At 48.7% G+C, this 26,505-nt stretch overlaps 1 protein-coding gene across 2 annotated transcripts in view; it reads right to left on the bottom strand.

The window, feature by feature from the left end:
- Positions 1-6,294: 6,294 nt before the first annotated feature.
- IFT52 (intraflagellar transport 52) overlaps positions 6,295-26,505 on the bottom strand; it is a 39,664-nt gene continuing 19,453 nt past the window's right edge. The window contains exons 7-14 of one of the 2 annotated variants that reach the window (XM_062204230.1): positions 25,994-26,120; positions 21,167-21,253; positions 19,788-19,856; positions 15,734-15,888; positions 9,548-9,635; positions 8,576-8,684; positions 7,210-7,355; positions 6,295-6,585 (exon numbers count right to left, since the gene is read on the bottom strand). In XM_062204230.1, coding sequence (XP_062060214.1) covers positions 6,538-6,585; positions 7,210-7,355; positions 8,576-8,684; positions 9,548-9,635; positions 15,734-15,888; positions 19,788-19,856; positions 21,167-21,253; positions 25,994-26,120 — 829 coding nt within the window. In that variant the 3' untranslated portion in view covers positions 6,295-6,537. The remainder of the gene's footprint in view (positions 6,586-7,209; positions 7,356-8,575; positions 8,685-9,547; positions 9,636-15,733; positions 15,889-19,787; positions 19,857-21,166; positions 21,254-25,993; positions 26,121-26,505) is intronic. The other variant, XM_062204231.1, reaches the window with a different exon arrangement.

Here is a 26,505-nt window from a genome sequence, read left to right as displayed (position 1 = left end):
AGAAGGCAAGGACACTCGGGGTGGGCGCTATTACATAGCAGGTAAGGCCACTGCCTGCAGTGTTAGCATCCTTGGGCGCTGATTCAAGTCCTGGCTGTTCCACTTCCGATCCAGCTCCCTGCCAATGCGCCTGAAAAAGCAGCCGAAGATGATGCAAGTGTTAGAGCCCCTGCACCCACGTGGGAGAACCGGAAGAAGCTCCAGGCTCCTGGCTTCAGATAGGCCCAGCTCAGCGCATTTTTTTTTTAAAGGATTTATTTACTTATTTGAAGGACAAAGTTACAGAGAGGGAGAGGGAGGGAGATAGAGAGAAAAATCGATTCATTGATCGATCTTCCATCCGCTGGCTCACTCCCCAGATGGCCTCAACAGCCAGAGCTGGGCCGATTCAAAGCCAGGAGCCAGGAGCTTTTTCCGGGTCTCCCACGTGGGTGCAGGGCCCCAACACTTGGGCCATCTTCTACTGCTTTCCCAGGCCACAGCAGAGAGCTGGATCGGAAGTGGAGCAGCCGGGTCTCGAACCGGCGTCTTTTCCGGATGCCGGCACTGCAGGCGGAGGTTAACCGGCTATGCCACAGCGCCGGCCCCGTAACTCTTTCAAAGAGATGAATCTGTTCGAAAAGAGAGAGAAGGGAAGGACTCCACGCCAGGGAGGACCGCCGACGGCGGCCGCCGCACAGCTCGGCCTGGAACCCCAACAAACGCGCCTTCCCTTTTCGCATTTTAATCAATGCTAACTACGGGCTCCCGACTTAGGGACTTCCAGGCCAGCGGTCCTCCACGAGCCGTGCTGGGGCCTGCAGATGCGGGGGCGATGAGCGCGGCCCCGCTAATAAACACATTGCCCTCGTCCAGCGCCCAGCAGCCCGGCCTGACTTCCGCACTGGGCGGCGTCCTGGCCCTGGAATAACCCGGGAGGCCTCAGCGCTCGCAGGTGACCCGGAGCAAGGGGTGTGGCCTGCTCTGGGGGGCTCCGGGTGTGAACCGAGGTCGAAGGCTGGAGGCCCTAGCACGGCCGGCACGAAAGCAACCCACGGAGCCCACAGCCGGGCGCTGGCGCCGCGCGGGGCATCTCGGGAGTCGCGGCGCTGACGTCACGGGGGCGCCGGCGCGCAGGGTCCGCTAGGCTGTGCAGGTCTAGGCAGCCTCGGGGCACCTGGGGTCTCTCGCTAGGCTTCCCATCTCGGTCGCGCGGCGGAGCCGGGGAGACCCAGAGGAGGCGAGGGAGCACGGGCGCGGTGTGGCCGCCCGCGACGTCCGGGCGGTCTGGAGAGTTCGGCGTCACCGCCCCCGCCTCGCCCAGCCGTCCGCCCGACTCCCCAGCGCGTGTCGGGCCCTGGGCAAGCTCCTAGCCTACAAGTTCCCTTCCTGCTCTTGGTCCTCGTTAGACTTACTGGGTTAAAATTCTCTACGCCATCAGATGGTGCGCTGCAGGGGGCAGGCCTAGAATGACACCTCAATAGGCTTTAGGTTAACATTTGTGTCACGTAACAAGATATTACGTTTTGAAGTTTGTATTTTTCCATGTTTCTTGAAGGCATTGAAAGAAGTCGCTTCCGAGGTTAGCCAGAGGGGAACTCAGTGGCCAACAGTGTTCTTTCCCATTTTTATTTGAAGCCCAGAGAAACAAGAGCTCCCATCCGCTGGTTCCTTTCCCAAAGGCCCTCAACAGTGCAGCCCGGGCCTGGAAGGCAATCCAGGGCTCCCTCATGGGTGGCAGGGACCCAACCTCAAGTACCATCACCTGGGGCCCGGCCAGGATCAGGAGTGGATGCAGGAAATTGACCCAGACGCAGCCATTCCAATGTTGTAACCACTAGATAAAATGCCTGCCCTTCCCCCCACCACTTAAAATTTTTGGGTCCCATGAGGCCGGCGCTGTGGCGCAGTTAACACCCTGGCCTGCAGTGCCGGTATCCCACCGATTCAAGTCCCGGCTGCTCCACTTCCAATCCAGCTCTCTGCTATGACCTGGAAAGCAGTAGAAGATGGCCCAAGTCCTTGGGCTCCTGCACCTGTGTGGGAGACCCAGAAGAAGCTCCTGGCTCCTGGCTTCAGATCGGCGCAGCTCTGGCCACTACAGCCAATTGGGGAGTGAACCAGCGGATGGAAGATCTCTCTCTGCCTCTCCTCTCTCTGTGTAACTCTGACTTCAAATAAATAAATCTTTTAAAAAAATTTTTTGGTCCCCCCCATTTAAGTTTAAGATTTATTTGAAAGTTACAGAGAGAGGTAGAAACAGAGAAAGAGGTCTTCCATCCACTGGTTCACTCCCCAAATGGCTGCAGTGGTTGGGGCTGGGCCAGGCTGAAGCCAGGAGCCAGGAGCATCTTTGAGATTTCCCATGTGAGTGCACTTGGGCCATCTTTTGCTGTTTTCCCAGGCACATTAGCGGAGAGCTGGATTGGAGGTGAAGCAGCCAGGACTTGAACCAGTGCCCATATGGGATGCCAGGGCTGTAGATAGTGGCTTAACCCACTAGGCCACCATGCCAGCCCCCAATTTTTTTTTTTTTTAAGATTTATTTATTTGGAAGGCAGAGTTAGAGAGGAGACAAAAGATCTCCCATCTACTGGTTCACTCCCTAAATGGCTGCACAGCCAGGGCTGGGCCAGCAGAAAACAGGATCCTGGAACCCGTTTCAGCTCTCCCATGTGGGTGCAGGGGCCCAAGTACATGGGTCATCTTCTGCAGCTTTCCTAGGTGCATTAGCAGGGAGCTGGATCAGAAGTGGAGCAGCTGGGACACAAAACAGGCTCCCTTGTGGGATGCTGGCATTGCAAGTGGTGGCTTAACCCATTGGGCCACAGTGTGAGTCCCCAAATTAAATTTCAATAAGGGCCAGTGCTCAGTAGGCTAATCCTCTGCCTGCGGTGCTGGCACACCGAGTTCTAGTCCCGGTTGGGGTGCCGGATTCTGTCCTGGTTGCCCCTCTTCCAGGCCAGCTCTCTGCTGTGGCCAGGGAGTGCAGTGGAGGATGGCCCAAGTGCTTGGTCCTGCACCTACATGGAAGACCAGGAGAAGCACCTGGCTCCTGCCTTCGGATCAGCGCAGTGCGCTGGCCGCAGCGGCCATTGGAGGGTGAACCAACAGCAAAAAGGAAGACCTTTCTCCCTGTCTCTCTCATTGTCCACTCTGCCTGTCCAAAAAAAAAAAAATTTTTTTTTTCAATAAGGCATACATAGAGCTCTAGAACTTACTTAGGGGAACAGCATTTAAAAACTGCCCTCCTGTGAGCAGATATTATAAAGATCTTATTTACTTGAGAGGCAGAGTTACAGACAGGTCTTCCAATCCACTGGTTCACTCCCCAAAACTCCCCAGTGGTTGGAGCTGGGCCAATCTGAAACCAGGAGCCAGGAGTGTCTTCTGTATCTCCCACGTGGGTACAGGGGCTCAAGCACTTGAGCCATCTTCCACTGCTTTCCCAGGCCATAAGCAGAGAGATGGATTGGAAGAGTAGTAGCTGGGACATGACCTGGTGCCCATATGGGATGCCAGCGCTGCAGGTGAAGGCGTAACCTACTACACCACAACTCCAGGCCTCTTTCTGTTTTTCTAAGTTTCAAGTTTTTCCTAAGAAATCAGGGGGAAAAAACAAATACATCCCTGCCACAATGCATCCATGTTTGAAAGGGAAAACTTGTAGACTCCTGTGGCAGGTCAGGCCTTACCTCCTTCAAGAGAGCGAGGTAGCAGCTCAGGTCCATAGGCAGACTGGTAGTGCTATCTACCTTCAGGCCTGTTTCCCCATTGGAAGTTGGATTAAATTCAGATAGCTTCAAAAACTTCCTTCTACAATTGCAGGTTCTATTGGCTATTGTTGTGTGACTACTCCAAATCAGTGACTTACAATTGCCATTTTATTGTTTGCATGGATTCTGTGGGTTGGAGTTAGAACAGGCGCAGCAGGTGCAGCTTGTCTCTCCTCCATGATGTGTGGGCCTCAGCTGGGATGATTTAGAGGCTGGGTCAGGAGTCATTTAGGGATATCATCATTCATGCTTAGTATTATCATTGAGGCTGGTACAGGTTGGGACTTGTTTGCTATTGGCCAGAACACCTAGACATGGCCTCCCCATGTGACCTCACACTTCTTACTTGCAGGCTTCTGGCCCCAAAGCTGAGGAACCAGACAGAAGCTGTATGGCCTGGCCTCAGAGTTCACAGAGCATCACTTCCACAGTGTCAGGTCCAGAGGGAGTGGGAGGGGCATCAAGCCCACAGAGCTGAGCACATGGTTCGGGAGACAACTGAGGAAGAGTTTTGGGGTGTATTCCAAATACACTGCCACCTCATTCCCCAAAACTGTTCAGTAGCTGCTCCAGACCCTGCCCTCCGAACACAGTGGCCATTCCCTTTCCAACACCCTGTCCTGTCTGGCTATTCTGAATAAGCCTTAAACTGGGATTTGGGTGTGTGAGAAAACAAGAAACCTATGAACAGAGCTTTAATTTGGATAAATCATCTGAAATTCAGAATCTGATTTGAGCCTTACTTCCCAAAGTTTTAAATTTGTAAAAAATGTTAATCCCTTTACAAACTATTCTCGTGGCTTCAATGATCAGCTCCTTGTGAACACATCAGTTCTAGAGACCAGATGCCTTTTCTTGGCCTCAGCCGGGGATCTTTGCTGCTGCTGGGTACTTCCACCTGTGTGAACTGCTGTCGCCTCTGTCAGACTCCCACGCTCTAAGACTGCTCACCCAGTGCAGGTGTTTAGTACAGCGGCTAAGACGCTGCACGTGATGCCAGCTCCCATATCCCTAAATTATTCCTGACCCAGCCATTGAGTCACGCAGCCTCTGAGCCATGCCAGCTGAGGCCCAGACATCATGGAGGAGAGACAAGCTGCACCTGCTGCGCCTGTTCTAACTCCTGACCCACAGAATCCATGCAAACAATAAAATGGCAAAGTGAGTTCCAGTTCCCATCGGCTTCCATTTGAACATCCTGCAAATGTGCACCCTGGGAGGCAGTGGGTAATGGCTCTGGTGTTTGGGTCCCCGCCACCCCACATGGGAGACCTGGATGGAGTTCCAGGCCCCTGGTTTTAGCCTGGCCAGTCCTGACTGTTGTGTCATTTGGGAATGAATCAGTAGGTGAAAACTTTCTCTCACTATCCCTCTTTCAAATGAATGAAAATAAATAAAACTAAAAAATATGAGGCTGTCACACCTGAATTAGACAGCTTCAGTTTATTATTATTATTATTTACAGGCAGAGTGGACAGTGAGAAAGACAGAAAGGTCTTCCTTTACCGTTGGTTCACCCTTCAATGGCCGCTGCGGCCAGCGCACTGCGCTGATCCGAAGGCAGGAGCCAGGTGCTTCTCCTGGTCTCCCATGGAGTGCAGGGCCCAAGCACTTGGGCCATCCTCCACTGCACTCCCGGGCCACAGCAGAGAGCTGGCCTGGAAGAGGAGCAACCGGGACAGAATCTGGTGCCCCGACCGGGACTAGAACCCGGTGTGCCGGCACCGCAGGTGGAGGATTAGCCTAGTGAGCCGCGGCACCGGCCGACAGCTTCAGTTTGAATAACAAAATAAATCCCTAGATCTCTCACTCTTCAGTCTCCCTATCTTCCACCCACCTCCCAGGCAATCAAGTCCCAAATCTTGCCAATCTGACCTTCAACCCCTAGAATGTTTCCAAATGTCACCTTTCCCTATAGCAGTACCTTAGTCCACATGCTCCTTCCTTCCCCTTGAGGTGACAGGACTCTCACAAAAATGTTTTCCTTCTGCTGTTGCCACCAGCTAAACTATTCCCACTGTTTAACATCCCTCACACACCGTCAACAGCTCTGCAATCTTCTATGTGGCTTTTACGGTTCCCCAGAGCTGGTTTCCAGTGCATTTCCATTCATTAACTGTCCCACATGGGCGGGTGCAATCTCTTCCATGACCCCATGACAATGCCAGACGGCCTCCTTGGGACAAACTGTCACATTTTGTCCTGCATTATAATCTAAGCTGATGATATAACTGAGTGCTTTGGGAGCTGGGAGGGAGAAGGAAGTGTGGGTGGAGACTCTGGCCCCACATGGTTGTTTCCTGGGGCAGCTGGGAGATGGGGGCTGAGTCATGTATATACAAGGACCATCTAGTAACGACTCGTTTATCTTCGCCCTCAGCTACAGCAGGGCAGACTGAGGGCTCGGTTGGTTTTGTGTCCTTTTGAACTAGTCCAGAAGCTGTACAGTACTTACAAAAGCTTGAGAAAGCTTGAGAGTTACGTATGCCTTTAATAAGAGGCTCAAATCCAGAACCAGAATTTAAAAGAAACAAAAGACTTCAATGAAAAACTGTTTAATGAATTATAAAAAGGAGAATCAATCACAGATTTAATTTTAAAAATGGAACATATCTTACATAAGGACTTTGTTAGAAATTCTCTCTGGGTACTATGAAAGATGCACAGACCTTCCACAGCTCAGAGGAAAGGGTGGAGACAGTTTGGCTAAGGGATTGCAGAGCAATTAAAAACCAGTTTACAAAAAATCAGGAGGCCGACAATGCTTCAAGAGGCACAATCCTCAGAAATTGTTCTGGAATGCCATTTCACTTGTATCAACATCGTGTTCCTGGATGAGAGAATCAAACAGAATTTTAGTATCACTGTACAAAACCTGAAATGTAAACTGTTGGGTATTAGAGATTCTGAATCAGCGGGACACACGGGTCCTCTCTGGTTTTAAGGCTGATTCCAGCCCAAACTGTATCAGGCTGGAACCCAAGGCAATCAGGAGCTCACCTGCAGGACCCTGCTTTTGACCACTGCCTACCACCCTCCATGATGAGTGAGTGGTCAGCACAGCGGAAGGCTCTGGTGCAATGGCCACACCACACTTCCTACCATGGCTGTGGGGGGCTGTCCTCCACACCCCCGGGTGAGTGCTGTCGGAAGCTACCCAAGCCCCCATCCCACATGTCACTGCAGAGCAGCCATATCAATTATCTGTATTTGTAAAGAAGACTGGAACTGACACACTATTTTATAGCCCTCTTCCCTCCATTTTCTGTACCAGGAATGTATTTTTAAGCCCTTACAGGTCCTCTGAGAACACAGGGAGCACTGTCTGTCTGTTCACCGCAGATCCCGGACAGGCACTGCAGAGTGAAGGGATGCCGTGGATCCCAGCAGCATGGAGTACGCAGGATGTCATCACCCAGGGGCTCGCACTTCAGGGGCCTTGGGGGCTCTGTACCTGGTTTAATTTCTTGAACTCCACCACTTGGAAGAAGATGTGCTCAAGGATGTGTTTGGCATCCTGTTGGTCCTTTGGTAGTTTGCTGGTCACTCCAAGAATGTCACCACACTTCCTGACATAGAACTCCAGGTCTTCTTCAGTACCTAGGCACAGTTGGGTAATGAGATAAACCCGTAACTATGTTTTATGGGCAACTACCTAGTTCCTTCTCTCTCAAGATCACTTAGCTCTCCCTAGGGTAATAAGATCGCAGGACTTAAACAATGACAAACTGTGGACATGGCTGATGTACTCCTTCCATAAACTGGGACAAAACTACAACACTTAATTAGAACAAAGCTGAACTAGTCCTAGCTCTCTTACTCCCCAGCAGGAAATCAAACTGTCTGAGTACAACAAGGCCCACTATGGTGAGAGGACATATGGTTATTTTAAAATCACATTTATTATAATTTTATAGAAAAGAAAAAAACACCTATAATTCCAACAACATATATCTCTGTGGAACTATCCTGAGCAGCCCTATGCTAGAATTCAAAAAATTTAGGGCCGGTGCTGTGGCGTAGCAGGTAAAGTCACCACCTGCAGTGTCAGCATCCCATATGGCTGCCGGTTCAAGTCCCGGCTGCTTCACTTCTGATCCAGCTCTCTGCTATGGCCTGGAAGAGCAGTGGAAGATGGCCCAAGTCCTTGGGTCCCTGCACCCACGTGGGAGACCCAGAAGAAGTTCCTGGTTCCTGGCTTCGGATCAGTGCAGCTTTGGCTGTTGTGGCCATTTTGGGAATGAACCAGCAGATGGAAGACCTCTCTCTCTCTCTCTGCCTCTCTTTCTCTGTCTGTGTAACTCTGACTTTCAAATAAATGAATAAATCTTAAAAAAAAATTCAAAAAATTCATGGAAAATAGAAAAAGTTTACTTTGGTGCAAAAAATTTGCAAAATAAAATATTTTATTCTTCAAAAAGTTCATGGAAAATGCATATTAGGAAAAGGTTATATACAGATTTCAGAGTATTCTGCACCAAAAAAAAAAAACTCCTGTTAATTCCAATATCCAGGAACATTCTGAAATTCCCTCAAATCTAGGGTGGTCAGCCATTGCTGCCCTTCTAGTAATGTCATGACTCATCCGATGGCCAGGCCTACAGGGATCAATGCTGAGACTTTGGGCTTTCTGCTTAGCGCCATGTTCAGAGTCACTGTGCTATGAGCCTCAAGAAAAACATCCAGTAGCATCTAGATGAACGCACACCTGTCCACATTTTGTTCTCCCTAAACGACCTCTAAGCTTTCTCTCAAAGCAACTCTCAGAAGCTCTGTTACATAAAACTCTGACAAGAAAAGGTGAAACGTGGCCAACTTACACTTATTGGTAATCTGAGCAAGCCGGGCCTTCTCCGAGGAGAACGTCTCATCTAAGTCAAACAGCTCCAGAGGAGGGGGTGGTAACTCCCTGAAACTAGGGGGGAAAACCTGAAGGAAATAAAGGCTTTCATGAAAGAGCTTAACCAAAGCCATAACCAGCCGTGAGAAGGACCAGGGAAATGAGGGGCCAGCTCAGGCCTTCCCTGGGATGAGCCACCTGACTTCCGTCACCTCCTCCTGTTCTCATCGTTAGATCCACTGGGAACAACCAAGCAGGACAGCTCAAGTGTCAAGTGTGCCGTGACACTGACCAAGCTGACCAACAGGCACTACCAAGTCACTCAGCACAACACAAGCTTCGGGCTAGGTTCATGTATACATCTGATTGGACAATTCATTCCTCACTTAGTAGTGGGTTCTTCAGGGACAGAAATTATTGGGGAACAGGTGTACGTTAGTATAAAAAGTACAGAACCCGGAGACAGAGTTCATAGGTGTGAACCAATCGGGTATCAGCAAATGTGTCAACTACCAGTTTTCCAACAAAAAACCTGATTTGCGGCATCTGCCATTTTCTGTGGTGTAAGTACTCTCACCATGGCCAATTTCAAGCCACCAAGTTAAAGTCAACTGGCTCACAACACTGCAGAACGGAACACGGCAGGGCAGTATGAGGCAAGTTGAGTTACCAGTGGGCTGAAAAGTTAAGAATTCTCCTACACACATGACCATCCTCTGGGCAGTGAGAGAATTGTTCTATAAAGCCGAGTGCCCAGTCACTCCTTTTTACCCTGAAGTCTCATATATGCCCCTCACCTGCACAAGATAGAAAATGTTTACCAGCCAGAAAGTTCACGGCCTTGACTCCCCAGGTGAGCCACACAGCAGCCCCGAGGGAACACTACCAGGTCTGGCGCTGCCCAGCTGGCAGGACGAGGGCCGCAGCAAGACCGCCAAGCACACCTACTCACCGCAGGCTGGAGGGCCGGCAGTGGCGTCTCAAACTGAGGTTGGATGAGCTGAAGTGGTTCATGCTTCACGTTCAGCTGCTCGTGAGCCCTGTGTTAATAATAAAATAAAAAAGCAGGGACCACAGTGAGACAACTCTGGCAAAGCATGTCTAACTGACCACACAGTTTCTCCATCAAAGATGCCGGTTCAGGGGCGGGTGTTTGGTGAAGCAGGTAAGACACCACTTAGGATGTTCACATCCCCTATGTGAGTGCCTGGGTTCAAGTCCAGCTCCACTCTCCACTCCAGCTTCCTGCTGATGCATACCCCGAGAGGCACCAGTGACGGCTCCAGTAGTCCCTAGCACCCATGTGCGGCCCCAGTTGGAGTCCTGGCTGCTCCACTTCCGATCCACCTCCCTGCTAATGCTCCTGGGAAAGCAGCAGAGGATGCCCCAAGTGCTTGGGTCCCTGCACCCACGTGGGAGATGCAGATGAAGGTTCTGTCTCAGCTTCAGCCTGGCCCAGCCCTGGTTATTACAGCCATTTGGAGAGTGAACCAGAGGATGGAAGACTCTGTCTCTCCTCTCTCTCTCTCTTTGTAACTCTGCATTTCAAATAAAATAAATATTTTTTTTTTTAAAAAGATTTTATTTACCTGAAAGAATTAGAGAGAGAGGGAGAGACAGAGAGGGAGATCTTCCATCTGCTGGTTCACTCACCAAATGGTCACGACAGAGCTGGGCCAGGCTGAAGCCAGAGCCTGGAACTCTATCCAGGTTTCCCATGTGGATGGCAAGGGCCCAAGCACTTGGGCAAAGGTTTGCTACCTTCTCAGGTCATTAGCAGAGAGCTGGATCAGAAGCTCACCACCTGCCCAAATCTTCCCTTTGCTTGACAGGGTAGGGGTGAGAGAGTAGAGAAAATAATCTCTTTTCTTTAATGTTTATTTTCATCTACTTGAAAGGCAGAGAGACAGAAAGAAAGAGACCCTCCATCTGCTGGTTCAGTGCCCAAATGCTCACAACAGCCAGGGCTGGGCCAGGCCAAACCCAGGAGTCCAGAACTCTATCTGGGTCTCCTAAGTGGATGGTAGGGGCCCAAGCACTTGAGCCATCACCTGCTGCCTCCCAGGGTGTTTATTAGCAAGAAGCTGGATCAGAAGTGGAGAACCTGGGTCTGGAATCGGCAGAAGTCCAGTATGTGATACAGATGTCCTAATCAGTGGCTTAACCTATTGTGCTATAATGCCTGACCCCATGAAACTAATCTTAAAACCAAGCAAAATCTAATTCAGACTCCAATCCATACAGGAGAGGAGAAAGAACAAATGACAACGCTAAATACAAATCAATGAAATGGGGCTAAGCTATGTATTTCCAGAATGCTCTGCCCCAACCTCTAGTATTGCATTTTCACTACCACACATCTCAATCTCCAGTCCATCAGACCATGAACTCCGAGGGCAGGCACTCCACATCGCTTATTTCTACCTCCCACTCCAGAAGCACTGACAAATGCCAGACGAAAAATGAGCAACACCCTATAGTTGGCATAAGTACTTAAAGCCTGAATTTTTACTCAGAAAAGGGAAACTATTTTCATGAAAAGTCCTGACAGATACCAGAACCCAGTAATTACTGCCCTCCGCTATGGCGTGAAAGACAAATATGAATACAATCAAAAGACTTGTCTCAGCCTCTGCTACACTGAAATAGGGGGCAGTTCTAATCAACCCTTCATTCAACACTGAAGAGCACTCAGCACGGCCTGATCTAAATGTTTCAGGGGAGAATTAGGGCGAAACAGCAAAGCTGGTTGGATGCCTTAAGCAGCCTGATGTCTTTTGTTAGACTAAGAAAAGCTGCAAACTGCAGAGGAGGGAGAAGACGTAAAAGCTCAAAACCAAGCAAGCTAAGAGTCAAACATGAAGCCAGCAATGAAAGCACTTGTGACCTGGACGACACCGGTGGAAGGCTGCAGGCATGGGGTGGTGACACACACATGGCAAACTCTGGGAGCTTTCAATCTGTTTTTTAAAAGCACCCTCATCTCCTGCAGTCACAAATCTCTAGATAACTTCTTCCCAGGTTCAGGGTTAAGATCATCTGGATTTAAATTCAGGCCCCACTGAAAACCACCTGTGTGACCCTGAGTGACCTTGAGCAAGTCACTTAATTTCTCTGGCCTCAGTGTTCTGATATGGGGATAGTAACTTCACCACGGTCATCACATGACAATGCAACATACACAGAAGACATACACATAAGGCACTTGCTCTACAATGAGCCTCAATGACTGCTAGTTTTTTGTTTTGTTTTGTTTTGTTTTTTGTTTTTTTTTTTGACAGGCAGAGTGGATAGTGAGAGAGAGAGACAGAGAGAAAGGTCTTCATTTTTTTTTGCCGTTGGTTCACCCTCCAATGGCCGCTGTGGCCGGCGCATCGTGCTGATCCGAAGCCAGGAGCCAGGTGCTTCTCCTGGTCTCCCATGGGGTGCAGGGCCCAAGCACTTGGGCCACCCTCCACTGCCTTCCCTGGCCACAGCAGAGAGCTGGCCTGGAAGAGGGGCAACCGGGATAGAATCCGGCGCCCCAACCGGGACTAGAACCTGGTGTGCCGGCGCCGCAAGGCGGAGGATTAGCCTGTTAAGCCAAGGCGCCAGCCAAATGCTAGTTTTTTATTACTAAAATCGAAGGGGAGGGAGGTGAATATAGAAGCTAAGAACAAGTGACTTAGTCAGGGCTTGAGTAATGAGGGTTTAACTCTGAGCAAGTTTCCTACCTTTCCCTGAGCCTCAGCTTCCTTAAAAATCAAACATGGAGCTATGCTCCACTCTTCAGAATTGGTATAACCACTAAATGTGATAGTGGGGCTGGCATTGTGGTGTAGTAGGCTATGCTACCACTGTGGCACTGGCATCCCATATGGCACCAGTTCATGTCCTGGCTGCTCCTCTTCCGATCCAGCTCTCTGCTTATGGCCTGGAAAGCAGTGAAAGTGCTTGGGCCCCTGCACCTGCACGGGAGACCTGGAAGAAGCTCCTGGCTTCGGCTTGGCCCAGCACCGGCCACTGCAGCCATTTGGGGAGTGAATTAGAGGATGAAAGACCTCTCTCTCTGTCTATAACTCTGTCTCTCAAATAAATAAATAAAATCTTAAAAAACAAAATAACAACAACAGTACATGTAATAGTACTGTAGGCTCCTGGCAGAAAGTAAGTGCCTAATAATTGTTTGGGAAATGTGACAAAAGAACTTCCAGATATCACGTGTAAGGTTTTATGATACAAGCTAATCAATATACACAACAATAGCAATTACTATGCAGACTAACATGTGCAATACATAATTCCTGGGCACCATAAAACACCTTGCTGTTCTTTATCCCATCTGCTTGACAAAACAACAGCAGTTAAATGCATGTATCAGCCCACTCTGCTGCAGCCACGTGGGGAAACAAGGCTGGAGGAAAACACACAACCATGCTGGCTTGTGGAACTCTGGATCCAAGACCACTAACTTCCAGTGGGCCTTTAACATTACTGGGTGGTTCTTGTATAGCACCCTTGTCCACTCACTCCACCATTCCCCTACATGAGGGTACTTAAAAAAATTCACAGGGAGGTGAGCATTTGGTGTGGTGGTTAAGATGTTGCTTAGAGTATAAACATCCCATACTGGACAGTCTAGGTTCTGAGTGCAGAGTCCCAGCTCTGCTTCCAATTACAGCTTCTTGCTAATGCACACCCTGGGAGGCAGCAAGTGATGGCTCAAGTACTTGGGTCCCTGCCACCCATGTGGGAGACCTGGATGGAGGTCCAGGCTGCCAGCTTCAGCCTGGCCCAGCCCTGGCTACTGCAAGCACCTGGGGAGTAAATCAGCAGACAGAAGATCTCCCTGCCTTGTCTGTCTGTATTTCACTAACTCTCTGCCTTTCAAATAAATAATTTTTATTTATTTTTAAAATATTAGTTTATTAGAGAGAGAGAGACAGAGAGAGAGAAAGAGAAAGAGAGATCTTCCATCTACTGGTTCACTCCTCAGATGACCACAATGGCCAGGGCTGGGTCAGGCTGAAGCCAGGAACCAGGAGCTTCTTCTTGGTCTCCCACATGGGTGGCAGGGGCCATCCTCTGCTGCTTTCCTAGGTGCATTAGCAGGAAGCTGGATTAGAAATGGAGCAGTTGGGACTCAAACCAGCACCCATATGGGATGCCAGCAATGCACACAGTGGCTTAACCTTCTATGCTCAGTGCCAGCCCCCAAATAGATAATTTTTACAAATTCATGGAAAAATGGAATTATTCCTCCACCCACATGGGAGACCCAGAGGAGGATCCTGGCTCCCATCTGACCCAGCTCCAGCTGTCATGGCCATTTGACAGCTGATAGAGGATAGAGGATCTCTGTCTCTCCCTCTCCCTCTCCGTGGCTCTGCCTTTCAAATAAATTAATAAATCTAAAAAAATTAAAATTAAAAAATATTCATTTTGATAAACATTTTGAAATCTAGGCGGTTTTTTCATAATATGCACTGTCCACTCCCATAAAACTTCTCTCCCAATCTCTGCAATTTCCAGCCACTGATCTTCTTCCCACATCAAAAAAAAAAAAAAAAGAAAAAAGCAAAACAAAAACACAGAGACATTAAGAACTTCCACAGTTTTCAAGCGACACCTTTTCCCATCCGCCAGCATCTGCACCCATCTTCCTGATGTGTTTCCTCTGTATTACTAGACAGACAACCCATGATCCCTCTCATCTAAAACCTCCTGTCCTAACGTCTCTCACCTGGCCCTTCCCCCTTCTTTCTCACTTCACTCCAACTTCTCTCCTCACTCTCTTAACATTATCCACATCTTTCTCTATAGGAACATTACCATCAGTGTGCAAATACCCAGTGACTTTGTGGGAGACCCAGACTGAGTTCCCAGCTCTTGGCTATGGCCTGGCCCAGCCCTGGCTGTAGCAGGCATTGAGAAATAGACTGGTGAATAGGAGCTCTTTCTTGGTCTCTGTCTCTCTCTGTCCCTCAAACAGATCAATCTTAAAAAACAAAACAAAACATCTAATACTAACCCAGAGGTAAGATGCAGCACTATGAGAAAGAAGACAAATGCTGTCTCTCGGCACCGGCAGCTGTGAAGGCCAACCTGAGCCCCAGCCCACCCGAGTGCTGAGCCTGCAGGCCCCCAGCCTCCCCAACTTCCTGTAGGCGGCCTCATCTCTGCCCAAGCACTTCTGCCCGCACAGGCTCACCGGGAACCGCTCAGCTGCATCACATGGAGAGCAGGGGCAGAACCCATTTTCCTCTCCCTGCCTTCCCAGGGCAGTCAACGGTACTGTCAGTCACCCAGACCTCCAGAAAGGAATCTCTTGGACATGTCCATCCCAGCCTCCCGTGGCCATGTCCCATGTCCCATGGATTCTTTCTCCCCAGACATCTCTCAAAACCACAGCTACTGCTCTTGCTGGCTCCCCTCTCCACCCTCCTGGTCTGCTCAACAGCCTCCTACCTGGCCCTGCACCTCTACTTGTCCTTGTTCCAGCTGACTGTACAAACGCTGCAAGAAGCTGTTTGGCTGCTCCGGAAAGCCTGGATTCCAGCCTGGCCCTCCTAGCATCTTGTTGTCAAACCCCGCCTGGACATGCCCAGCACATGTGAGTGTCTGGGGCTTTGCTCATAAAGCAACCTGGCTGCAGAATGCTCTAACATCGCACCTCCCCAGCCACCAGTGTAAGGCACACAACACAGGGCCACGCAGACACAGGTCTCTAAGAAATGTCTGTTGAATTACTCAACGTGCAGTTCAAACAGCGGCTCTTCCACAAAGATGCTGTCCCCCACCTCAGTCACACTCGGTTTCCCTTTCTCCATTATGCTCCTGCTTCTGGTTTATACTCTGCATTTAGGAGCTGAATAATAACCCTGTACCAGAGCTTTTGTCTGAATCCTCCACAAAGCTAAGTTTCAGGCACAGGAGCTCAGTTGAACTGGAAACAGAGGCCAGGACCCACGGGGCCTAAGAATGGCCGTGGTTTCTGTGCACCAACCCTGCACTCCTCCCCCTTTTCTGTTGGCCTCATCATAGACCTGACAACACATGAACCACCCTGGCTGTGACCCTAACTCCCACCCACAGGCTGTTTATACACCGCAGGCCCAGGATGGAGTGCAGGGCAGCTGAGAGCGCCCCAGGTACTGACTTGATGACCTTGGGGAGGGAGGCGGTATCCAGCTGGTAGATGGACAGGTCGAAGAGGGTGGTGAAGTCACGTGGGTTCTCATCGCCCTCCTGGAGACACACTCGCAGCCGCTCTGACAGGGTGGCTGTGTCGGGCAACATCATGTAGTCGGAAATCTGAAAAACACAGGGTCCCCTCAGCAGGGTCGGAGCAGTTTTTATTCTGCCGTGACTCCGCTGTCTCAGGTCTAACTGCAGTATTCCTGCTCCCTCGTCAAGAGACTTCACTGCGCAGGAGGCCAGCAACTACATGGTGAAGACCACTTAATGTGGACAGAGGAACAAAACCCCGAGGCCACCAGCGAGGCTGGCGAAACCCAAGTCCCCAGTCGCCCACGCCGGAGAAACACAGCCGTGCTGCTTGGTGTCCTTTTCATGTCATGATCTTTGATGCGAGGGTTCAGCAGTTAGCTTTATCTCCCTCACCCACTCACTTTCCCACTCTCCCAGGCAATGCTTCTCTTGTCATGTCAACCAATTCTCCCTTCTGTCATTTTAGTTAATAGCTATTTTTTCCATTTTAGTGAGAAAGCAGAAGCAATCGTGAAAGTCCACAAGCTCCCGCCACAGTATGCACCTACCCTCCAGGGCCATTTCCACCGCTTTCTCTCCTGCTATGTATGCACCACCTCCCCCTCCTCCCCACCACCTCGCATTAGATCCCAGCCCTCCTCCCCTAGCCAAAGAGATCCCCCAGCACTGCTGACAGCCCTTAAAGATGACACACGAAAGACCAGCAAAACTTGGATGTTCAACAGGAGAAATACAATCTTTTTTTTTTTTTTAAAGATTTATTTATTGATTTGAAAGGCAGAGTTACAGAGGCAGAGACAGAGAGGTCTGGTTCACCCCCAAGATGGCCGTAATGGCCAGAGCTGAGCCAATCTGAAGCCAGGAGCCAGGAGCTAGGAGCCAGGAGCTTCTTCCAGGTCTCCCACGTGGGTGCAGGGGCCCAAGCACTCAGGCCATCTTCTGCTGTCCTAAAGCACCCAAGACACTGCTAATACTGTTACCACTAGGGAGAACACATCGGCTGGGCCAAAGACAGAAGGAAGACTGCTGACTTTATGCTGCTGAATTGTGAACCATATGAATTCATTACCTACTCAAAAAATAAATTCAAATTTAAATAAATGCATGCTAATAAGTTTATTGCGAGTTGGCCTTTGAAATGCATTTAGCTAACGCGGCCAGCTTGGTAACAGTTCACAAACTGGTCCTCTGCAGTCACCTGCCACACACTTTTTCTTTAATCTCCCATCCCAACACTAGAGGACTCACAGGCCTGGCATCACAGAAATGCTAAGTCAAGACAAGCTCATTTTTTCCCGTAGCACTAGAATCAAAACTTCCCCCAGTCCTCAAAGCCTTTTTTCAGACAAGAAACAATGCAGGTATTTGGTACAGCAGTGAAGTCTCTGGTTGGTTTGCCACATCCCATAGTAGAGTGCCTGGCTCACGGTCCACCTGCTCTGCTTCTCCGCCAGCTTCCTGCCGAGACGCAGCCTGGGAGGCAGCAGGCATGCGGGATCCTGTCGGCTCCATGGGAGAACTCAACTGGGTTCTGGGCTCCTGGCTTTCACTTGGCCCAGCCCTGGCTATTGCGGGGATATGGGTAGTGAACTACCAGATGCATAGTATCTCCCCCTACCCCCACCTTTCAGATAATAAAGATGGAAGCAACTTGATGAAAAACAGCAGAGGAGCATAAACCATTAAGTGTCCTTCCCAGCAATACTTGCCTGTTTTAGAGACTTTAGCCCTCTAAGTCTGACACTAAAAGCAGTAACAAAGGTACTGACTGTGCCAGGACACACACCCAGAACATGACACAGCCAGAAACGGGCCCAGCAAACCCCGAGGTCCCAAGGCTGCCTGTCTTCTCTCTACACCACGCCTTCTACAAATCCTAGTTCAGAAACTATCAAGGCCTTAGATGTCCATATAGAAACATTAAAAGAATGATAAAACTTGGTGTAAATTCCTATGGCTCTTTACTGAGCTACCTACAATTTTATTAAGTACCATTTAAGCTACTGTCTGGGCTTGAAACCCATTCTGACATAACACGATTTGATCTGAAATCCTAGTTACGAAGTTTAGTTTTTCACAATCTCTCACTTTGCACCATTACTGGATGTGTGTTTGACATTCCAAAGCCTCATAATACAAAGTACACTTTTCACCAGGTCTCTACTATGGAAGAGATATGCATAGTTTCACAGAAACTTGGAATGACGCTGTAATCTCCCACCAACTTTCCCTGGAGAATTTGCTCCTCAATAGGCCCAGTGTTAGTGTCAGATGCAGTGGACCCTTATCTATAAAATTGGAAGAAAACCCTCTCCCTTCCAGGGCTGTTGTGGGGATGCGATTAGATGATTTGGAAGTTCATGACGTGCAGCAACTGATATATCATAAATAAATTTTTTTTTAAAAAAGTTTATAGATATTAGCACTTTCTATACCTTTGAGTTTAGTAAGTAAACTCCTACCTACTGACTTAGGTCTTAGCATCATCCTAGGAGTAGAGAGCACAGGCATTAGTGTCTGCACTTCACAGACAAGAAAACCAGAACCAAGAAAGGGCAGAAGGAACCTGCTGAAGGTCCCACGACAGTGCCAGAGTGGATTTACAATCCTGGTTATCGGTCCCCATTCCAGAGCTGCTTACAACCACCCTCCCTGGCCTGATGAATATTAGCATACTGTCCTTAGAACTATTAACTTTTTTAAGACTTATTTGCCTCTGCATGTGGGAGTCTCAAGAGAAGCTCCTGGCTACTGGCTTTGGTCTGGCCCAGCCCCAGTGGTTGTAGTCATTTGAGGAGTGAACCAGCAGATGGAAGATCAATCTCTCGCTCTCTCTCTTCACTGTAACTCTGCTATTCAAATAAGTGAATAAATTTAAAAAGGGAAAAAAACTTAAACTCTCCTGACCTTTGTTTCATCATAAAAATTTTTTTTATACCCTTCAGACTTCTGAATGGAGCATTTCTTTGACAGATATTCATTTTGGAAGTCTGGGCAACAGAACAGATTTCAAATTCCAGCATGATATAGATATATAGATAAAAAGGCTCCCACCTCAATCAAATTTAAGGTTATTTATATAACTTACAGACTGGGAGCCAGTGCTGTGGTACAGCGGGTAAAGCCACCACCTGTAGTGCAGGCAACCAACCCATATGAGCACCAGTTTGAGTCTCGGCTGTTCCACTTCTTCTTTTTTTTTTTTTTTTTTAAAGATTTATTTATTTATTTGAAAGTCAGAGTTACACAGAGAGAGGAGAGGCAGAGAGAGAGAGGTCTTCCATCCGATGGTTCACTCCCCAACTGGCTGAAATAACTGGAGCTGCACCGATCCAAAACCAGGAGCCAGGAGCTTCTTCCAGGTCTCCCACGCGGGTACAGGGGCCCAAGGACTTGGGCCATCTTCTACTGCTTTCCCAGGCCATAGCAGAGAGCTGGATTGGAAGTGGAGCACCCAGGTCTTCAACTGGCACCCATATGGGATGCCAGTGCTTCAGGACAGGACATTAACCTGCTGCGCCACAGCCCCGGGCCCTCTTCCCTCCGGCTGCTCCACTTCCAGCTCTCTGCTAATGGCCTGAGAAAGCCGTAGAAGATGGTCCAAGACCTTGGGCTCCTGCACCTGCATGGGAGACCTGGAAGAAACTTCTGGCTCCTGGCTTTGGATCGGCACAGCTTCAGCTGCTGTGGCCAATTGGGGAGTGAACCAGCAGATGGAAGACCTCTCTCTCTCACTCTGTCTCTCCTCTCTGTGTAACTCTGACTTTCAAATAAATAATCAACAAATCTTTAAAAATAAACTTGTTGATTTATTAGTTTTTACAATGTGGTCTTCTTCTCCCCAGAGGCATCATTTCTTCCCATCTTCCTTATAGAGAAGGTAAGACAGACATAGCCATCTTCCTTTGGAGCTGCTGAAGTGGCACTGAAAAGCTGGACCAGTTTTTCTTTTAAGAATCATTTCATGGTTTACAACCTCGTACCTCTGGATCCTCAGCATCAATCTGGTTCAGGTGGATGTCTTCTGTCGTGAGCCACTGGAACACAACATCCTGGATTTAAAAAAAAAACAAAACAAAAAAACCACAAAGGTTATTGGAGAAAGCTGAGGTTCAGCACCAGAGAATGAAGTCACCCAAGAAAACTGATAAAAGGAAAAAAATGTAAACCTGTGACTCAAAAAGGAAAGCCAGCCTTCTCTTGATGAAATCACATGAAAACCTAAAGATCTTCGTGTGTACTCTTTATTATCAGAAACACATTGTTTAACTTAGGGTACTCTGATATCTAACCACAAGTTAAAATGTATTAAATCTTGTTCACAATCCCAAATCAAACCCTGTTTAATGTGTTAACAGTCTGAACTTGAAGTAAAACAATTTTTAAGATTTATTTATTCATTTATTTGAAAGGCAGAATGGCAGAGAGAGAATTGTGAAATGGCGAGAGAGAGCGCGAGCGGGGGGGGGGGGGGGGGGGAGCAAGATTATCCATCTGTTGCTTCATTCCCCAAATGCCCGTGGCAGGCAGGGCTGGGCCAGGCTATATATCAGAAGCCAGGAGCCTGGAACTCCATCTGGGTCTCCCATGTGGGTAGCCGGAACCCATGTACTTTAGGCCATCTTCTGCTGCCTTCCAGGCACATTACCAGGAATAAAAAAATAAATCCTACAAAAAAGCGTGGGGGTGGGGGGCTGGATTAGAAGTACAGAGAGTCCAGCACGTGAACCAGGTACTCAGATAGGGGATACAGTGTCCCAAGCAGCTTCTTAATGGCTGCACCAAACACCTGCCCCTCCTTTGCACCACTCTGACACAGAGCACTTGCAATGCCTTCACTCCCCTCCCCACTCCATCAGTGACTCAGCCAGTTCTATATGTAGCCCTGCTAAGGACCTCTCCTCTCCAGTCACACCTTTAGGATCTTCATTTGCATCCTCATCCTCTGGTCTGGCTGACTCCACCAGCCTCCTGGCTCTAACACACACATCTGACTGTGCCCAAGGCTGCTGAAAACTTGCAATGGACCCCCATGGCTTTGGGCATAAAGTTCAGGTTCCTTGGTTAACACAGGAGACCCTTGTGGCACTTGCCCCTCACCACTCCTGCGTCGCTCCCATCCCTTGGCATGCTTAGAAACAAACTTCCGGACCCACTAATCTCCATCTCACTCCCCTCCATGTACTTCCAGCTTCATCAAAGCAGGGAGCACACCTGACTCAAACTCTGTATTCTTACTGCCTGGCACATGATGGGTCTGAAGAGCCAGTTCTAAATGAATAAATGAATTTACTGGTATTTAAATGGCACGAATAACAAACTTGCACATTATACATAACTGTGATGAGTTAGAAAAGCTTACCATGATTTTGCCGTTTTCTTCTTTATCCAAATATTGGTCACTGAACATGTGACAGGAGCCAAGCACTGCCAGCTTCCCACCTTGGTTCTATGGATGACAAAGCCCTGTCAGGTACACAGATCCTGAAAGACACTGCATGTGTGCCAGACCCCAAACATTTATCATCAGAAGTGTGTTAGCAGCTGTTGCACAGGCTAATAAGTGCCGATTCACATGAGGATTTTTTTTTTTTTCTTTGACAGGCAGAGTGGACAGTGAGAAAGAGACAGAGAGAAAGGTCTTCCTTTTGCTGTTGGTTCACCCTCCAATGGCCGCCGCGGTAGCGCGCTGCGGCCGGCGCACTGCGCTGATCCGAAGCTAGGAGCCAGGTGCTTATCCTGGTCTCTCATGGGGTGCAGGGCCCAAGCACTTGGGCCATCCTCCACTGCACTCCCGGGCCACAGCAGAGAGCTGGCCTGGAAGAGGGGCAACCGGGACAGGATCGGTGCCCCGACCGGGACTAGAACCCGGTGTGCCGGCGCCGCAAGGTGGAGGATTAGCCTAGTGAGCCGCGGCGCCGGCCTCACATGAGGATTTTAACAGTAGAAATAACAACTCTGATAACAAGTATGCACTAACCTGCCTCACATTTTAGATGTTTTTATATATATATATATATATATTTTTTTTTTTTTTGACAGGCAGAGTGGACAGTGAGAGAGAGAGAAAGAGAGAAAGGTCTTCCTTTGCCATTGGTTCACTCTCCAATGGCCGCTGCGGCTAGTGCGCTGCGGCCGGCGCACCACGCTGATCCAAAGCCAGGAGCCAGGTGCTTCTCCTGGTCTCCCATGGAGTGCAGGGCCCAAGCACTTGGGCCATCCTCCACTGCACTCCCGGGCCACAGCAGAGAGCTGGACTGGAAGAGAGCGACTGGGACAGAATCCAGCACCCCAACCGGGACTAGAACCCGGTGTGCTGACGCCGCAGGCGGAGGATTAGCCTATTGAGCCGCGGCTCCGGCCTTCTATATTCTTTTATTTGACCTCAACAAAAAGTACTGTAAATTGGTTCTATAGCATTGCCCGTTGTTAGTTATCTGAGAAATACAAAACATAATTTTAAAGGAAAAAGACAAACCCAAAGACAATCTGCACAGAGTTAAAGACATTGATGGAGATCACAAAACAGAGTTTAAGATCCACTCAGAAAACTAAGACACAGCATTAATAATTCATGAAAGAAACAATAAACTGGTTAATTAAAATTTTCAATGTTTGGCCGGCGCCGCAGCTCACTAGGCTAATCTTCGGCCTGTGGTGCCCGGTACACTGGGTTTTAGTGCCACTTGGGGCGCCAGATTCTGTCCCAGTTGCTCCTCTTGCAGTCCAGCTCTCTGCTGTGGCCCAGGAAGGCAGTGGGGGATGGCCCAAGTGCTTGGGCCCTGCACCCGCATGGGAGACCAGGAGGAAGCACCTGGCTCTTGGCTCCTGGCTTCAGATCAGCACAGCGCGCCGGCCGTAGCAGCCATTGGGAGGTGAACCAATGGATGACCTTTCTCTCTGTCTCTCTCTCTCACTGTCTAACTCTGTCAAAAACAAAACAAAACAAAACAAAAAAAAAAACCCAAAAAACTAATGAGCCTGCGGCTGGCACCCCCACCACCCACATGGGAGACCTGGATTGAGTTCCAGGCTCCTGGCTTCAGTCTGCCCCAGTCCTGGCCATTCTGGCCATTCACAGAGTGAAGTACCACGTGGAAGATCTTTCTCTGTCTCTTCTCTCTGTAACTCTTGCCTTTCAAATAAACAGATATTTTTTAAAAAATAATGACCAGCCGGTGCTGCAGCTCACTAGGCTAATCCTCTGCCTTGCAGCACCGGCACACCGGGTTCTAGTCCCGGTCGGGGCGCCGGATTCTGTCCCAGTTGCCCCTCTTCCAGGCCAGCTCTCTGCTGTGGCCCGGGAGTGCAGTGGAGGATGGCCCAAGTCCTTGGGCCCTGCACCTGCATGGGAGACCAGGATAAGCACCTGGCTCCTGGCTTCGGATCAGCGCGGTGCGCCGGCCGCAGCGTGCCAGCCGCGGCAGCCATTGGAGGGTGAACCAACAGCAAAAGGAAGACCTTTCTCTCTGTCTCTCTCTCTCACTGTCCACTCTTCCTGTAAAAATAAATAAATAATAATAATAATGACCTTTTTCAGTTGTTACATTATATACTAAAAGATGTTTTTAGTAACATGGGAAAATGCTTCTCTTATAACCCTATATTTAAAAAAAAAAGTATACGCCCTACTATAGGCCTATCTCAGTGCAAAGCCTCTGAGCCAGTGTACACATGTGAGGGTATGCAGGGTGGCAGGAAACGATGAATATATCAACGTGGGCTTCCCTGGAGCAGGGAAAAGGGGACATTCTTCCTGTTCTTATCTCTGTGTTTTTCAGTTTTTCTACAGTGAGCAGGTATTACTTTTGCTATGAGAAAAAGAGTATATATTAAAAATCCAAAGTGAAATCCTTTTTTTCTGGTTATACCCAAGAAGATCAGGCACCTTCTTAACCACACTAGGAAAAGAAACACACCTGAGCCAGAGAATGCAAGCACTACAAAGACACAGGTTCATACACTGAAAAACCATCAGCAAAACTTGACTTGTAAAAGCAAATGATTGATAAGAAAAACAATACTAGTACACATGACCACTGAAAACAGATGAGCTACTGAGAACAGGAAGTCATATTGGTGGAATTCCACAGAACAAGGCGGAAGTGACTGAATGAACCGTGCCGAGATGTGAATCTACCTATCTAAGTCAATACAGGAAGATATGTAAAAGATTTTCTTTCCTGTTACTATTTAGTTTTTCTTTAATATTGTTTAATTTCTTTTTCCTACCTCATTTATTTCAAATAAATTATAACCTTGCTTTAATCTTTTTATTCTGTCCTGACAGTGATTCTACCATTGTCTTCAGCTTTCTTTTCCAGCATTTGTTCTGATGAAGTAAATTGAAGTCCACTCAAGAACCAAGTTTGTCCTTCAATAGTAAAAGTCCCAGGAAACCGAAGATGGTAGGCTGATGGAGGCAGTGGCCCTGGGAGGGGGCAAAACACTGAGGGTTGGCCTGACCCTGCTCAGGGAAGGGCAGAACCCTGAGGGTTGGCCTGTCCCTGCTCAGGGTTCCCAGGAGGCTGAAGTGTGCTCCCTTCCTTACCACTGGCTCATTTCATTAAGGGAGATGGGCAACGACCTCTCCCAGACTGTGGTTATAAAGCAGGACTGAAAGCCTCGGAGGAGGAGCAAATGCTTTAAATGAGTAGGCAATGGGCAAAGGATAAGCTAGGAGTCACTGAGCCCAGGATGTGGCAACAAGTGGATGCTCCCGAGAGATCCCTGATTAAGCCAGGTAAAATCGCTGTGCCCACTTAGGAAATCAAATCATCACAGCTACAGAATTAAATGACTGCTTACAAACGGACAGCTTAACACACTTCTACATCTTAAAAATAATACTTAAAACAAAGGTTTCAAGCTGTTTGGAAGAGCCTAACTACCCTAAGAGCGCTATGAATTTTGTTTAAATATTTTAAACACAGCACAGACATTTACTTCCTAAAATTGTGAGGTGAGAGCTTTTAAATAAGGACATGAGGGAAAAGTCATATCTAGGCTGCTACAAGGAAAAACAGGATATCTAGGTCCCTGGGACAAAACTGGAAGGTCAGCAGAAGAATCTATCCCTTGGTGGACAGACGAGGGTAAATTCAGCAAAACATGCATTGAAAGGCAGCGGCCTGGTGGGGCCTAATGAGAGGGCCACGTCCTCTGGGGCTACCTGTTTCCCGTTTCTGAGGGGTCTCCAGGATGAGAACTGGACAGCCAGTCTTCTTAGATGTTCTCCCGGCACACACTAAAATAACACAGCAGCACTCCCTAGCTCTGCCCTTCCCTGAACGGATTCTCCTTACAGTGGTGGGTACTCCTTACACAGTCAAGACTGGATGAAAAGTCATTTTGAGAGCCACACTTGTAAGGTAGTACCCTCATGCTACAGCAGAAAAGCTCTGGATTTAGGGTGGTAAGAGGTTCAGGGGGCCGGCACTGTGGCATAGCGATTAAAGCCACCGCCAGCAGTGCTGGCCTCCTATATGGGTACCAGGTCGAATCCCAGCTGCTACACTTCTGATTCAGTCTTTTTTTTTTTTTTTTTTAAAGATTTATTTATTTGAAAGAGTTACACAGAGAGTGAAGGAGAGGCAAAGAGAGAGAGAGGTCTTCCATCCGCTGGTTCATTTCCCAATTGGCCGCAATGGCTGGAGCTGCGCCAATTCGAAACCAGGAGCTTCTTCTGGTTTCCCACGCAGCCACAGGGGCCCAAGGACTTGGGCCATCTGCTGCTGCTTTCCCAGGCCATAGCAGAGAGCTGGATCAGAAGTGGAGCAGCCAGGACTTGAATTGATGCCAATATGGGTTGCTGGCACTACAGGTGGTGGCCTTACCCGCTACGCCACAGCGTCAGCCCCCTAGTCCCATTAATGCACCTGGGAAAGCAGTGAAAGATGGCCCAAGTGCTGAGGGCCCTGCACCCATGTGGGAAACTGAGAAGGAGCTCCTGGCTCCAGATCGGCCCAGCTCCGGCCATTGCGGCCATTTGGGGAGTGAACCAGAGGATGGAAGACACCCCCCCTTTTTCTCTATCTCTGCACTGCCTCTCTGTTAACTCTGCCTTTCAAATCAATAAATTAAAAAAAAAAAAGTTAGGTTCAGGCCTCACTTCATCAATTACTACACAATCCACTGTTTCCTCGTAAGTAAACACGAACATTTGCACCTTATCTAAGAAAGGCTGTACCTTCGAGTGATAGAAAGCCAGAATGGGTCTGTTGAGCGGGAAGCAGACAGAGCCTGTGGACAGAACAGCCACTGCTGGTTTCATGACACTCAGTGTGGCACCAAAAGGATAGACAAAGGTGAGAGCCCTGGAAGAAATGAAAGAAATACATTCCAACTTTTAAAACAGGAGTTAAAAAATCTGAAAATAATCTCAGTGTTTCTTCAGCAATGCTCTTTGATTCACCATCACACACAGAATTCCCTCTAAGCTCTGGTTGTTATCTCAAAAATGAGGACAGCTTGAACTACAAGTTTAATATGGCACTTACGGGACATGAAAGTAAATTAACAGGAGTGTACATGACTGGACCTGGAAGAACTAAAGGAGCCCCTGCAGAGGGGAGGAAGAAGAGGAGGCCTCATGTCAGAACTGCACCTCTCACACGTGAGCCTGTGGGTACCTCCCTCCCTCTCAGATCCAGCTGGTGAGATGTCTAGGAGCTACTGTGTGTCGCTGGAAGGGTATGTCAC

The sequence above is a fragment of the Lepus europaeus genome, chromosome 10 (assembly GCF_033115175.1).
Source record: "Lepus europaeus isolate LE1 chromosome 10, mLepTim1.pri, whole genome shotgun sequence".
NCBI classification, from domain to species: Eukaryota; Metazoa; Chordata; class Mammalia; order Lagomorpha; family Leporidae; genus Lepus; species Lepus europaeus.
The sequence above is the reverse complement of the archived record's forward strand: the minus strand, read 5'-3'. Positions and strand labels throughout refer to the sequence as shown.